The 12,680-nt window shown below is 51.8% G+C and overlaps 3 protein-coding genes across 3 annotated transcripts; 1 reads left to right on the top strand and 2 right to left on the bottom strand.

Moving 5' to 3' along the window:
- Positions 1-2,038: 2,038 nt before the first annotated feature.
- PSME1 (proteasome (prosome, macropain) activator subunit 1 (PA28 alpha)) lies at positions 2,039-4,880 on the top strand. The gene is made up of 11 exons (XM_012647285.1): positions 2,039-2,225; positions 2,921-2,953; positions 3,069-3,131; positions 3,233-3,343; positions 3,432-3,477; positions 3,620-3,717; positions 3,968-4,036; positions 4,117-4,184; positions 4,265-4,319; positions 4,394-4,480; positions 4,654-4,880. Exons 1-11 carry the CDS (start codon positions 2,187-2,189, stop codon positions 4,732-4,734), a joined length of 750 nt encoding a protein of 249 aa, XP_012502739.1. The 5' UTR covers positions 2,039-2,186; the 3' UTR covers positions 4,735-4,880.
- EMC9 (ER membrane protein complex subunit 9) lies at positions 4,874-7,528 on the bottom strand. Its single transcript, XM_012647286.1, has 6 exons — positions 7,000-7,528; positions 6,659-6,868; positions 6,450-6,526; positions 5,450-5,519; positions 5,266-5,360; positions 4,874-5,102 (listed from the first exon to the last, which is right to left on the bottom strand). Exons 2-6 carry the CDS (start codon positions 6,854-6,856, stop codon positions 4,922-4,924), a joined length of 621 nt encoding a protein of 206 aa, XP_012502740.1. The 5' UTR covers positions 6,857-6,868; positions 7,000-7,528; the 3' UTR covers positions 4,874-4,921.
- A 930-nt stretch (positions 7,529-8,458) lies between these two features.
- PSME2 (proteasome (prosome, macropain) activator subunit 2 (PA28 beta)) lies at positions 8,459-12,331 on the bottom strand. The gene is made up of 11 exons (XM_012647284.1): positions 12,017-12,331; positions 11,676-11,708; positions 11,178-11,240; positions 10,850-10,936; positions 10,717-10,747; positions 10,533-10,630; positions 9,755-9,823; positions 9,225-9,292; positions 9,051-9,105; positions 8,666-8,752; positions 8,459-8,583 (listed from the first exon to the last, which is right to left on the bottom strand). Exons 1-11 carry the CDS (start codon positions 12,062-12,064, stop codon positions 8,503-8,505), a joined length of 720 nt encoding a protein of 239 aa, XP_012502738.1. The 5' UTR covers positions 12,065-12,331; the 3' UTR covers positions 8,459-8,502.
- Between the last annotated feature and the right edge of the window lie 349 nt (positions 12,332-12,680).

The following is a 12,680-nucleotide window of genomic DNA, read 5'->3' as shown; positions in this document are numbered from 1 at the left end:
TCTGGCTCCTCTCATCATTTGGTTGGGGCCTGGAAAGGGTGGAAAGAGAGTCTGGTAGTCACTAGGGTTCCTCAGCCATTCCTTGTTGTCATCGATCTTGAATGACCTTCTTTATCCTTGACCTCTGTCCCTTCTGCTGTCCTTTTAGCATCTGCAAAGACTTTGAGCTATCTGGGTCTGTGATATCAAGGAATGGCACTCCTAAGGCAGGTAACAGTGTCCTTAGGTTTGGGCGTCATTCTTAGGAGCAGGTACTCCATCTCCAGCCTGGCGAATTTGTTTTTCCTGCCCTCTCCACTGAACCTCCCCTCCACCTTCCTCAGGGGACTGCTCCACTCAGGGACCCTTCCTGCCCTGTCTCCCCCATAGAGGGTCTGCGTGTGCTCATTTATTTAACAAACGCTATTGAGCCAAGCATAGTTCCATGCCATGAGAATGAGACAGACAAGGTTTCTGTCGTTTTGGGGCTTATGAGCTAACTGGAGAAGGCAGACAGTAAACACACAAATAATAATAGCAAACACTTGCACTGTGTTTACTCTGTGCCAGGTACTGTTCTGGGTGTCTATAAATTCTTTAAATAAACTAACACATTTAGTCCTCACAACAGCAAAACTATGAGGTAGTAGTGTTCCCACCATACAGCTGCAAAAACTGAGGCACAGAGGTTAAGTGACTTGTTCACAGCTAATAAATAGAAGAGCCCAGATTACAAACCCAGGCAATATAGGTGTATTGTCTATGTTCTAAACCAGGGATTAGCAACCTACAGCCCTTCTGTGGCCAGTTTTTGAATGGCCTTCAAGCTATAATAAGAATGGTTTTTACATGTTTTTCTTTTTTTCTTCTTTTTTTAATCCTTCCTTTGCTGATACATTTTTAAATGGTTGAAAAAAATCAAAGAAGGATATTTCATGACACGTGAAAATTACGTGAAATTCGAATTCCAGTGTGTATAAAATGAGGTTTTATTGAACCCAGCCACACGAATGCATATACATATGGCTGCTTCCTGCTACAGTGGCAGAGTCGAGTAGTTGCTACAGACATTGTAAGGCTCCAAAAGCCTAAAATATTTACTATCTAGTCCTTTACAGAAAAAGTTTGCCAAAACCTGGTTTAAACCACTACATTATCCTGTTTCAAAAAAAGAACAAAAACAAAAAACTAGCAAGTGTCACAGAGAAAAGTGCTGTGAATGTACTAAAACAGGATGACTAGTAACAGACTTGGAGGGAGGTACTTTATAAAGGATGATGGAGAAAGTTCTCTCTGAAGAGGTGACATTTGAGCTGAGAACCCAATGATAACACTCAGGGGAAGGGCATTTCAGGCAAAGGGATTAGCAAGGGCAAAAGCCCTGAGGCAGGAATGCACTTGACAACTTTGACAAACAAATGGAAAGCCCAAGCATTTGCAAGTGTAATGAATGAAGGCGAAAGCACGAAGAAGTCAACTTGAAGGGGAGACAGATGTCAGGCAGGCCCTGAAGAAAAAATCCCTTTGGATTTCATTCTAAGGACAACAGGAAGCTGAGAAATGGTTTTAAGCAAGAGAGAAGCATGAAACCCCTGCTCTGTGAGAGTAGATTATAGAAGAATGGAGTCCGCAGCAGGGGTCCAGGAGAGAGCCCATTGGGGCTTGGATAGGGATGGTGCCAGCTCTGAATGTTGCTGCAGGGGCCAGAGGGTGCCCGTGGAGCTAGCCCATGCTGGCGAGGCTAGGAAAGAGAGGCCAGGTCTTGCCCATCTCTGAGGAAAGATAGGGAGCCCCAAGTAAGGCTTATCGCTGTCCGAAGCTGAGCAGGGGAGGAGAGCGAGTGGGGAGTCAGTAGGGAGTCGGGAGGCGGGAGGTGGAAGGTGGGGCGTGCAGAGGTCCGTAAGGGCAGGGCGATGCGAGTACCCGACTCCGGGAGGCGGCGGCGGGGCGGAGGCAATAGGCGGAGTCTGGAGGGGGTGCTTCAGAGGCGGGGCGGGGGCAAACGCTCCTCTCGGGCTAGGGGGGAGCCACGCCTCAGCCGCCCTCCTCCGCGGCTCCGCCCCTCCCCCTCGGGTGGGCCCCGCCTCCTTCAGTCCTCCACTCCCGGCTCCCCAGGAAGGCCGTGCGGGCTGCGAGCGCTGCTTTCGCTTTCCCTTCCCGGTGCCCACTCCTCGCTCCTCGCACGGCGGTAGGCCCCCCGCCCGGCCATGGCCACGCTCAGGGTCCAGCCTGAGGCCCAAGCCAAGGTGAGCTCTGCGGGTTCTAGGCAGGGTCCCGGGGAGGCGTGGCTCAGAGAGACTGAAGGCTTCCCTGGCCCGCCCCCAGACCCCGACCCGAGTCGGGGTCAGTGAGCAGAGCCTGCCTGCGGGGCGCACCTGATCCTCGGGAGACCCGCGGGGGCTGCCTGCGCGGAGAGGCGCGGCGGCCGTGGTTCAGCGGGGTGAGGTGAAGCAGAGAGCTGGCGTGGAGGGGAAGTCCGCTGGCCCGGGACTGGGCCACACACAGACCGGGTGCGGGACCTGCTCCTGCCACCTCGTGGCCTTTCCTTCAGGAAGGTGCCGGGGCCCGCTCCACAGGACAGCCCGACCCTGCCCCACTAGCAGAGGGCTGTCCACACCTCTCCTCACACAGCCCAGGCGACCCCAGGAATCTGTTCTGACTCAAGCCACTCACCCTTTGAGGCCAGGAATGTACTCATCCCCCAAATCCAACCCCACAGGCATCCACTGCACCCTCCCCAGATCCAGGTCTGCAGAGATCCACTCCAACACCACCCCAACCCACCCTCGCAGGGATCTATCTTGGCTTCTTCAGATCTGGCCTTAGGGGGGATCCACTTCACCTTTCCCCCCAGGCCAGGCCCCACACAACCCTAAAGGAAATGTCCTCAAATGAACTGGCCTTAAAGCCAGGTTTCTGAAGGGTTGCCTGTGCCCAACAGGTGGATGTGTTTCGTGAAGACCTGTGTACCAAGGTAAGACCTGCCCCATCAGTACCTACACCCCCACCCAATTCTTACTGCTCAGCCCTGCCTCACTGCCTAGGAAGGGCATTTGGTTCTGACCCCCATCCTTCTCCACCTCACATAGACAGAGAACCTGCTTGGGAGCTATTTCCCCAAGAAGATTTCTGAGTTGGATGCATTTTTAAAGGTACTGGGGCCCGGCAGGGAGCTGGAGAGTTTGGGGGACCTAGAGAGTGAGGAGGTGACAGGAACACCCTCAGCTTCTGCCCTCCTCCCACCCAACACCAGGAACCAGCTCTCAATGAAGCCAACCTGAGCAATCTGAAGGCCCCGTTAGACATCCCAGTGCCTGATCCAGTTAAGGAGAAAGAGAAGGAGGAGCGGAAAAAACAGCAGGAGGTACGTCTGGAAGACCTGGGAGGAGGGATCCAACCATGGGGAAAATCAGCCTTAGTCCTGACTCCCATGGACCCCTCTCTCCCTGCAGAAGGAAGACAAGGATGAAAAGAAGAAAGGGGAAGATGAAGACAAAGGTACTTGAAACCACTACGGTGGGAAGAGACTTGAGTCCCCCCACCCCACAGGAGCTCCTCCCTAGGGAGTCCTTTCCACTCTCCCCTTCAGCACCTCTCACACAGGCTCACTCATGTGAATAACCCATTGCCTACTCTCTAGGTCCTCCCTGTGGCCCAGTAAACTGCAATGAGAAGATCGTGGTTCTCCTGCAGCGCTTGAAGCCTGAGATTAAGGATGTCATTGAGCAGCTCAACCTGGTGAGCCCTCCCACTTCCACCCTCAGGCTTTTTAAGTTAAACCCTTTGTCCTCTTGGTCCCTGCTAGTTAAGGTTTGGCACTTGTCTTAGCAAGAGAGGGCACAGCAAGTGAAGCCAGAAGTCTAGGCCCTGGAGCTCAAAATGGACCCGGCACACCTCCACCCAGTGTGGGCAGGGAAGCAAGGGAGGATAGGAACCCGGGAATTGGGTGGAGGGTTGATGTGGCTTTGATGCCATTTTCTCCCCCCAGGTCACCACTTGGTTGCAGCTGCAGATACCTCGGATTGAAGATGGGAACAATTTTGGAGTGGCTGTCCAGGTGAGACCACTGCCCCACTCCCCCACCCTCCTTTCTAGTCCATGCTTCCTTCCACTTTCCCCCTTGCTTTCTTTCCCCAGGAGAAGGTGTTTGAACTGATGACCAGCCTCCACACCAAGCTGGAAGGCTTCCACACTCAAATCTCCAAGTGAGTGACTGATCACCCACACCCATACTCTGGGCTCCCTCCTTCTTCTCCCACTCCATACACACTTCTACTTCCCACAGGTATTTCTCTGAGCGAGGTGATGCAGTGACCAAAGCAGCCAAGCAGCCCCATGTGGTAGGTGAGGCCCAGGTTCAGGTGCATGGGGAAAGGACACATGTGAAGTCAGGCATGACCTGAGTTTCCCACAGGGTGATTATCGGCAGCTGGTGCACGAGCTGGATGAGGCAGAGTACCGGGACATCCGGCTGATGGTCATGGAGATCCGTAACACTTATGTGAGGAGGCGAGGGCAGGGGTGGGCAGAGGCAGCTTTCCCAGGTCACCCACTCCCTGGCCCTGCAGGCTGGGGGTGAAGGGTGACAAAGCTTGGTCTCTCCACAAGGCTAGAAATGGGGCACAGAGCCACCGTGGGCCTGAGGCTGACCCCTATTCCTCTCTGGTCTTGTAGGCTGTGTTATATGACGTCATACTGAAGAACTTTGAGAAGCTCAAGAAGCCCAGGGGAGAAACAAAGGGAATGATCTATTGAGAGCCTCCTCTTACTCTGTGATGGATACAGCACAGACCTTGTTTTTTACCGGGGACTCCAGACTTTTCCCTACCTTTCTACTGTTGAGGTTTTTCACTCACCTTGCCTCTCAGGCACAATAAATATAGTCATACTGTGACCCATCAGCTCAAGTCTCTTTATTGGATCCTGACACCCCTGGCCCTGGCTAGGCATTTCCATTGGTGGGACCAACCCACTGGGTGATTTGGGTATTGAGCTGCTGGTTGGTCCAGTCCTGCCGGATGTCGTCGAGGTGGCAGTCAAAGTCCACAAGATGCTGGTGTGCCTGGCTCTCCAGTAGTACTCCCACCATCTGCCGTGACTCCTCCCAGTCCCTCCACATCACTCTGAAATAATAACCCCCATGGAGGTCAAACAGCAGGCAGTGGGTACAGACACATACTTGACAGAGGTTAGGTCTGGAGAAGGACCCTTGGGGCAGGACCAAGGACAGAAGAGGCCCAGGAGCCTTGGGCTTCCAAGAAAAGGCGGAGGGAGTGGGGCACTCACAAGTTCTTGTCCTTGGGGACCCAGCGAAGACCTTGGTTCTCCAGGACGATGACAGGGGGCACACGAGGCTGAGGCACCAGTTTCTGATTATCCAACTGGGTGGACAAAGAAGGGCAGGTGACAGTAACAAGGATCCCCCTCCCTACTTTCTCTCCACCTCTCCACCCTGAAACCCAAGTCTCACCATAATAAGTACTGCATCAGGGAAGAATTCTGCAATTCGTCCAGCGATTTTCAAGGCCAGGGGCCCAGGGCTGTGTAGAAGGAAGATCAGAGGAGTGAGGAGCCAACTGTGGGCAAAACCCGTCCATTTGAACTGGGCCTCCCAGGTCTCATAGATGTGGGCGCAGCTGTGGCCTTTCCCTGTAGCTGGCCTGGGGGGGTCACGCCTGCTGGATGCTTGATGCACGACTGCTTGATGCTTGAGTGTTGTGGGAAACAGGTGCTCTGGCACTGCTGGTGAGAGTGGAAATCAAAGGTGGTCTTTTTGGAGGGCAATTTGGCATAACCATCCAAATTGAAACTATACTATATACAGGCTGACCCAGAAGTTCCACTTATAAAGAATTTACTATTTATATAATAATAGGACAGTGTCCATAATAAAAAGTTGGAAACAATCTCAATGTTTAATGTAGGCATTAAATAAATTATGGTACACCCGTATTCATACTATATAGCTGTTAGGGAAGGCAGCTTTTGGTGTGGAAATGGAAAGATAGCAAATATTTATATTCATTAGGTGAGGAAGAGAAGCAAATTACAAAACAGTATTTCTAACTTGATTCATATATATGTTTAATATATAGAATTATCTTTCTCTCTATATATATATATTATATCTGTAAAGAAATTTCCTTATTTCTAAAATAGTTGGCTGGGCTCTGTGTTCTTTCAGCACTTGGGGGACACCTCAGTTAAAGCAAGATCAGCCTGTGTTGATACACAATTGTCCTCCCCACCCTCACTGCAGCTCCTCCAGAGCAGGGCTCTGTCCTATTCATCTTTGTATGTCCTCACTCCAGTACCCAGCATAGTGCCTGGTGTACAGCCCCTGCTCCTAAGCCTTTAACGGAGGAAAGATGAAAGAAACGAATGACCTTGGTTCTCCTGCGCGTCCCCCCATTCCCTTCCCCCGCCCCAGCCAAAATCCTTTGCCTTCTGCCTCTGGCTACTCCACTCACCTCTGGTCGTCTAGAGCTGCATTGGCATGGTAGTATCCAGCCACCACCAGACCAGCCTGTGTGCCCCACACATCCACCTGTCGTAGGAAAGGGGCCATCAGTAACTAAATCATGCCGCTAGCCTTGGTGCGCACTGCTGCCAAGGGGGTGGGGATGGACTTTGGGCTAGGGGTGTTAGGGGGTTGAGAGTGGGCGTCCAACGGAGGCACCTGGTTGAGGGCGACCTCCAACATGACGGACAGGGCCAGGTGGCTGTGGAAGAGGGGCACACAGTCGGTGAGGCACAGGCATTCTCCGGACCGCGGCGCTGGCGCCAGCAACAGCCCGTTGACCGCCGCGTGTGGGTACCGGGCGGCGTGCAGGCACATCTTCACGTAGGCCCGGGCCGAGATCTCCACTTCCCCCATGGCGAGCGGGGCCTGCCGGGAAGCAGCAAGCCCGATTAGTGCCGGTTCCCCACCCAGCTGAGGCGAGCCGGTCCCCAGCTCGCGTTCGTGTAGCTCCCTCCAGCGCTCGGCGCCCTCCTTGGCCCTTCCCGGTGCCCCCTCACTTGGGTTCAGCGGCGACGCTAACTCGGCTCTAAGGCGGCCCGCCGGCTTCGTGCGACCTCGGTCCCAGAGCCCTCCCCCGGCCTGGCCCAGACAGAAGGAGGTTCCGATTGCATCCCGCGCCTCCCAGCGCCGCCTCCCCTCGCCCCTAGCGGACAGCAGCAGATCCCTGCCTGTCCCGGGGACTCAGAGCCCGCAGCTCCCAGCGGGACGGTTCCCGGAGTCCCGCCCACGTGGTGATCCTTGATAGGTCTAGAGGTTCTCGTTTTCTCCCATCAGTGGCCGCGTCGAAACCTTGCCCCGCCTTTGTCTCCAGCGAACTGGAAAGAACCCGCAACTGCAAAGGAAAGAAAATTGCTCGCATTCTTATTGGCTAGGCTACCCGACTTCCACTCTTGATTGCAGGTTGGCTTTGCCTGTTACTTGTGTTGCCCGCCACCACAGAGCCCTGGGAATGGAGCGCTTGCCAGCAGTCGGGTGTCCCGGAGCACTGGGGACAAAGCAGATAGCCTTGCTCCTTTTATGGAATGAGAGGATCTGTACTCTCCATCTTCTGTCATTTGCTAATGAGCCGTGTTACTTTTAAGGCCGCAGGTTATCTGGCCCTTGGTTTCTTTAATGTAGTATCTGCTACCCATGGTCCTTTAAGGATTAAATGAGATATGCATAAGGACGGGCTTCCAAACTGTCAAATGCTATGCTGCAAATTCTTCTTCTTTTTTATTTTTTTGTTGTTGTTTCTTTTTCCGCATCGACAGCAGCAAAAATTCTTATATCTTAAAACAAGATAAGGCCCTAAATTAAAGAACAATCTCACAGAATGTATAGTAAAGACCACAGCGGAGGAACCCTTGTCTCTACCACCTGCCCAGGACTGAATCCTGAAAGGCAGAGATAAAGACGTGATTGACTGACAGAGAGGGAAAAAAGGACAAAAAGAAAAACTTACAGATTCATCCTTCCCATGATGTCCTGTGGTATATAATTCCTTCACCACAATGCCATGGGTGCATTTTTTCCCAGCTCCCAGCCCTTGAGAAGGAGTCCAGTCATTCATCCATAATCCACCCAGCGAAACCTCATTCTCCCTCTAAGCTTGTTGAGGGAGGATTATTCCTTTCTTCATTCCCCTTCAGCCCCAGAGCTTTCCCTCCTCTATCCAAAGCCATTCCTATAAGGGCTCTGCCCAAATGCCGCCTCTTTCATGAAGAACTCATGAGACCTACAATGGAAATAATCTTGTAAAATTCCAAAATACAGGTTATCTGCATGGCTGTCATGGCCTGTAACAGTCCCCACCCTGTTCCTTAGTTGGACATCTTAAGACCAAGAAGGGTGTCTAATTCATCTTTGTCTTCCTGGCATCCCCACCCCTTCCCACCATCACATTCATCTTCACTGTCTGGACACATGTGGCACTCAATAAATGCTTTTTGAATGAATGGCACAGACCAGAGGTAATCCACACAAAGTACAGGTCATTTATTTTCCTTCTAGCCCTGGGCTCAGTACATAGATGGCTTTTCTTCACCCTTCGGATTGACAATTTTCTCCAGGTTGCTGCTGATGATATGATAAAGCTCAGCCTGAGAGAAGGCGAGAGAGTAAGAGTCAGGTTATGGCCTCTCCCTGCCATGCACCTTCCTTAAGGGCTTACTCCATACTCACATAGAAGGCCCTCAGGTCCAGCACCATGGCCCTGAGCTCCCTATAGGCCGCCTCATCTCGCTCATGCACCAAGGCCCGGTAATCCATCTGGGATATGGGAGGCAAAGCTAAGTCAGACCCAAGGGAGCTTGGGACATTAGTTTGGTTTCCTTATATAGGGGATAGGTTAACTTGAAGATAAGCCCCTTCTCAGCACCAAGACATGAGATCCCAAAGGACTGAGCAGAAAAAGGGGTTGAGGTTGTGGAAGCCCCAATCAGTTTTTCTAGGCAACAATTTTGGCTTCATATCCTCCTCAACAGGAAGGTCTTACAAGATCAGGACCTCTTCCCTGCCACCCACCCCACCTCCAGCCAGCTAAAAGGTTGGTGGACTATCCACTCACTACATGAGTCTCCTTGGAGGCCTTGGCCACAGCATCCCCACGTTCTGAGAAGTACCTGCCAGAAGCAAGGGGAATACCACAGGGGTGAGAGTTCAGGGAGATGTATTCCCTCAGACCCTTTGCACAAAGAAATGGCTCTACAGTCCCCCATGTTGATCCTCCAGCTGCCCTCACTTGGAAATGGTTGTCTGGAAGGCTTCCACTTTGGTCTTGACTGCATTCACCCTCTCCAGCACCTTCTCCTGTAGTGACATGGGTGATAAAGAAAACATTTCATTTCCTCCCTCTTTCACTATTTCCTTCTCCTCCTAGCTCATTTCTAGCTCTTCTCACTCCCAAAGTCTCTCCCCACTCTCAGTATCCTCATTCATCCCGATTTTTCTTTTGGTTTTTATTGTAGAGACAGGGTATTGCTCTGTCCCCCAGGCTGGAGTGCAGTGGCACAATCATAGCTCACTGCAGCTTTGAATTCTGGGGCTCAGGTGATCCTCCTGCCTGAGCCTCCTGAGTAGCTAGAATTACAGGTGTCTGCGGTCACGCCTGGCTCATTTTAAAAAAATTTTTTGTAGAGATGGGGGTCTCACTACGTTGCAAAGGCCGGTCTGGGACTCCTGGCCTCAAGCGATCCTCTTGCCTTGGCCTCTCAAAATGCTGGGATTACAGGCATGAGCCACCACACTTGGCCTCAGTCACCGTTTTCTTACCTGGATTGCTACCCCAAAATCATTTCCATCCTCAATCTTGGGGATCAGGTGCTGGATCCATGTGATCACCTATATTAAGAGATATCATATATAATAATATATAATAATAATATGATAATAATAATAAAAAGAAGAATTCAACAAACTTATTGGGTTCTTCTTATTACTGCCACTTCTTTTTTTTTTTTTTTCACCAGCCTAGAAGCTACTAAGGAAATATACTGCCACTTCTTAATGATAGCTATATTTAATATATTTATTTATATTTATTTATAAAGAACACTTATATACTAGGCACTGTGGTAGATTTACCTCATTTAATTATCACAGCAACCTTCCAAGGTATATATTCTTATTGTATCCATTTAACAGATGAAAAAATTGAGTCACAGAACATCTAAATATCTTACCTAAGGTTACCAGCTGGATAAATGATAGAATCAGGATTCTATCACTTACCCAGCAGTCTCTCTCTAGGGTCCATGCTTTTAAACCAACTCACTATATCATATCACTTTCACTGTCCTGTGTATCTGTTACAGTAGTAGGGTCTAAGGCTATAGAGGTAGATACAGTACAGTCTCTGATTTCAGGGCTACCACTGTGATACCAGAGGTATAACAGAATGATGAAACAAAGGGGATATAAACCCAAGGCATAGAAGGAAGTTTCCTTTTTCAGGACTAAGTCTCTGAATGGAGGATTTACATCTCTGAAGGAGACCAGGGCCTGGCCTTGCTCATCTTCTCTTTCCACTTCCCTCAATACCCAGGCTTACCAGAATGCACTTCTCTTTGAGAGTCCAGACTTCTGGCTTAACCAGGGCAAGGAGGGACAGGACTTTCTCATTCCCAGGGAGAAATCCACATTTAGGGACTGTGAGAAAGAGGGGATTTAGGCCCTTTCTCATTTGGCAGTTAATGTGCCATTTCCCCTTCCCTAGTCACCCCTTTCTCCCTTACCTTCTTTCTTCTCCTGCTTATCTGTTTCCATCTAGGGCAAAGGGGGGAAAGTAGCCTTTAGAAAAGTCAAAGAGGTTGAAAGGGTATCACCTCCATTGGGTTTATAGTCTGAGACCTGCCCCGAGTACCTTACCTCATCATCCTTGGGTGGGGGGTCTGGGATGGGGATGTCCAGTGGGGCCCGGAGGGAGGACAGGTCTGCCACATTGAGGGAGTCCTCCTGCACAGAGCTCATTGTCAGGGGCTGCCAAGCCTCTTCCCTTGACCCTGAGTCTCAGCCTTCCCTCCACACATTCCTGCCCTCTGCCACCCAACCTAGGCTCAGGCCTCACACCATCCTAATGTTCCCAATCCACCATTCACAACTATTCTCTGCATGCTGAGCCCAGCTGTTAGCTAGAGAGGGTGGGTGGTGGGGAGAGAGGACATGGGATGGAGCAGGAGGGGCCCACACTACTCACCTGCAAGAGCTGATTCAGGTATATGATTTTCTGTGGCAAGAATCTGTAGAGGAATTCCTCAGCCTGTGGGTTACATTGCGAGGGGCGGGAATCACAGAAGACAATGAGATGTCTGAGAATTGGCACTGGAAGGGCCCCATAAATCATTGTGTCCAAGACTTACAAATGAGGAAACTGAAGCCCTGAAAATCAAGGGACTTGCCCAAGCTGGTAGGTAAGTGGCAGAACCAAGGTTAGGACTGTGGTATTCCTGCTTTAGGAGCCATGGCATTTCCCTTCACATCAAAAGAGGGGAGAGGAAGTGTCAGAAGGGGAGAGAGTCCAAAGAGGCTCCATTTAAGGGCAGATGTCAGTAATTAGGAGCTCACCTTGGGTGAAGGCTTGGTAAGGGAAATAGGGACAAAGTCCAGGGTGGGTCTGAATCACTCTGAGAGGTTGTGACCCTCAAGTACTGGTCTAAGATTCTAAGTGAAATTGCTTGAATCAAAAGAGACTTACCTCCTGGAAAAGATTTTGCCTGAAGACATCCACCTACACAGACAGCAGTACCCGGATGTTGGTTAAGGGTCTAAGTTGTCAAGAGTAAGACCCCATCCCAACGGGGTACCTTCCAACTGTGGCTCAGGCCTTTCCCCCACAAGCCAGTTTTCCCTCAAAGCCCCTGCTCAGTGCACAGACTGGTTAGAGGGCAGGAATCTGGAAATCCCCGGGCTGAAGTGAAAGCTCTAGAGACCGGTTGGGGGAGTTCTCTGGCACAGTCTTGGTCCCCTGAAGCACCCAGCTTGGCCTCCATCTAGGAGGGTTCCCCAGACCCTTCCTGGCCTCCAGTTCCCCGTTACCTGTTTGCGGGCCTCCCCACTCAGGCGCACCCCACAAGGCTTGGCCATGCTGCTCCAGTAGCCAGATCTCCGGTCTCTCAGCTAGTCGCCCAGGCTTTCGCTTTCACTCCCCAGGTCCAGGCCCGCCCCCCTCAACCCCGCCCCCTTTCTTTTTTTCCCTTCCCCCTCCCCCCTGGCAGGCCGCAAACAGTAGGTAGCCCCTCAGCCATTCCCAGCCAGTTGCCACCAGGAGAGGCGGTGCTGGCTGGGTCATAAGCCCAGGGGTTGTCCGAGGGAGGGGCTAGGGTGAGCGGGATCGCTGAGACTGGAACCGGGGCTGTCCCTCAGCGAGGGGGCGGGGCTTATAGTGAGGACCGAGGGGAAGTCCCGGGTTGGGGTGAGAGGGGTGGGAGAATGGGAAAGGGCGTAGGTATCCAGTGGTGGGGTTCCCCTGAGAAGGCTTGACCGTGAGGAGGGGACGGAGAGGGATCAGAGCGAGTGGAACGCGTAGTAAGAGGGAGCCCCTGGGGCGGAGAAGAGGTGGAAGAGAAGCTAGCGGGGGGGTGGGGCTTTCCCCTGCCTTCAGGACAGACCGGAGAGTGGGCGGGACTTGCTTGAATGGGCCTAGGGCTGGCCAGAGTCGGGTCCCCAGCAAGGGGCGGGTAGTTTCCCAGAGAGGACCGGA

This window comes from Propithecus coquereli, unplaced genomic scaffold (genome assembly GCF_000956105.1).
Source record: "Propithecus coquereli isolate 6110/MARCELLA unplaced genomic scaffold, Pcoq_1.0 Scaffold261, whole genome shotgun sequence".
Taxonomy (NCBI): Eukaryota; Metazoa; Chordata; class Mammalia; order Primates; family Indriidae; genus Propithecus; species Propithecus coquereli.
The sequence above is the reverse complement of the archived record's forward strand: the minus strand, read 5'-3'. Positions and strand labels throughout refer to the sequence as shown.

Coding starts and splice junctions, on each gene's coding strand:
- PSME1 (XM_012647285.1), top strand. CDS start 2,187: ATGGCCACGCTCAGGGTCCAGCCTGAGGCCCAAGCCAAG. Junction 3,478..3,619: donor AGGGGAAGATGAAGACAAAG/GTACTTGAAACC, acceptor CCTACTCTCTAG/GTCCTCCCTGTGGCCCAGTA. Junction 4,185..4,264: donor TTCCACACTCAAATCTCCAA/GTGAGTGACTGA, acceptor TACTTCCCACAG/GTATTTCTCTGAGCGAGGTG.
- EMC9 (XM_012647286.1), bottom strand. CDS start 6,856: ATGGGGGAAGTGGAGATCTCGGCCCGGGCCTACGTGAAGATGTGCCTG. Junction 5,520..6,449: donor GCAGCTCTAGACGACCAGAG/GTGAGTGGAGTA, acceptor CCTTCTACACAG/CCCTGGGCCCCTGGCCTTGA. Junction 5,361..5,449: donor CTGATGCAGTACTTATTATG/GTGAGACTTGGG, acceptor TTGTCCACCCAG/TTGGATAATCAGAAACTGGT.
- PSME2 (XM_012647284.1), bottom strand. CDS start 12,064: ATGGCCAAGCCTTGTGGGGTGCGCCTGAGTGGGGAGGCCCGCAAACAG. Junction 11,241..11,675: donor GGCAAAATCTTTTCCAGGAG/GTAAGTCTCTTT, acceptor TGTAACCCACAG/GCTGAGGAATTCCTCTACAG. Junction 9,106..9,224: donor TTCCAGACAACCATTTCCAA/GTGAGGGCAGCT, acceptor TGCTTCTGGCAG/GTACTTCTCAGAACGTGGGG.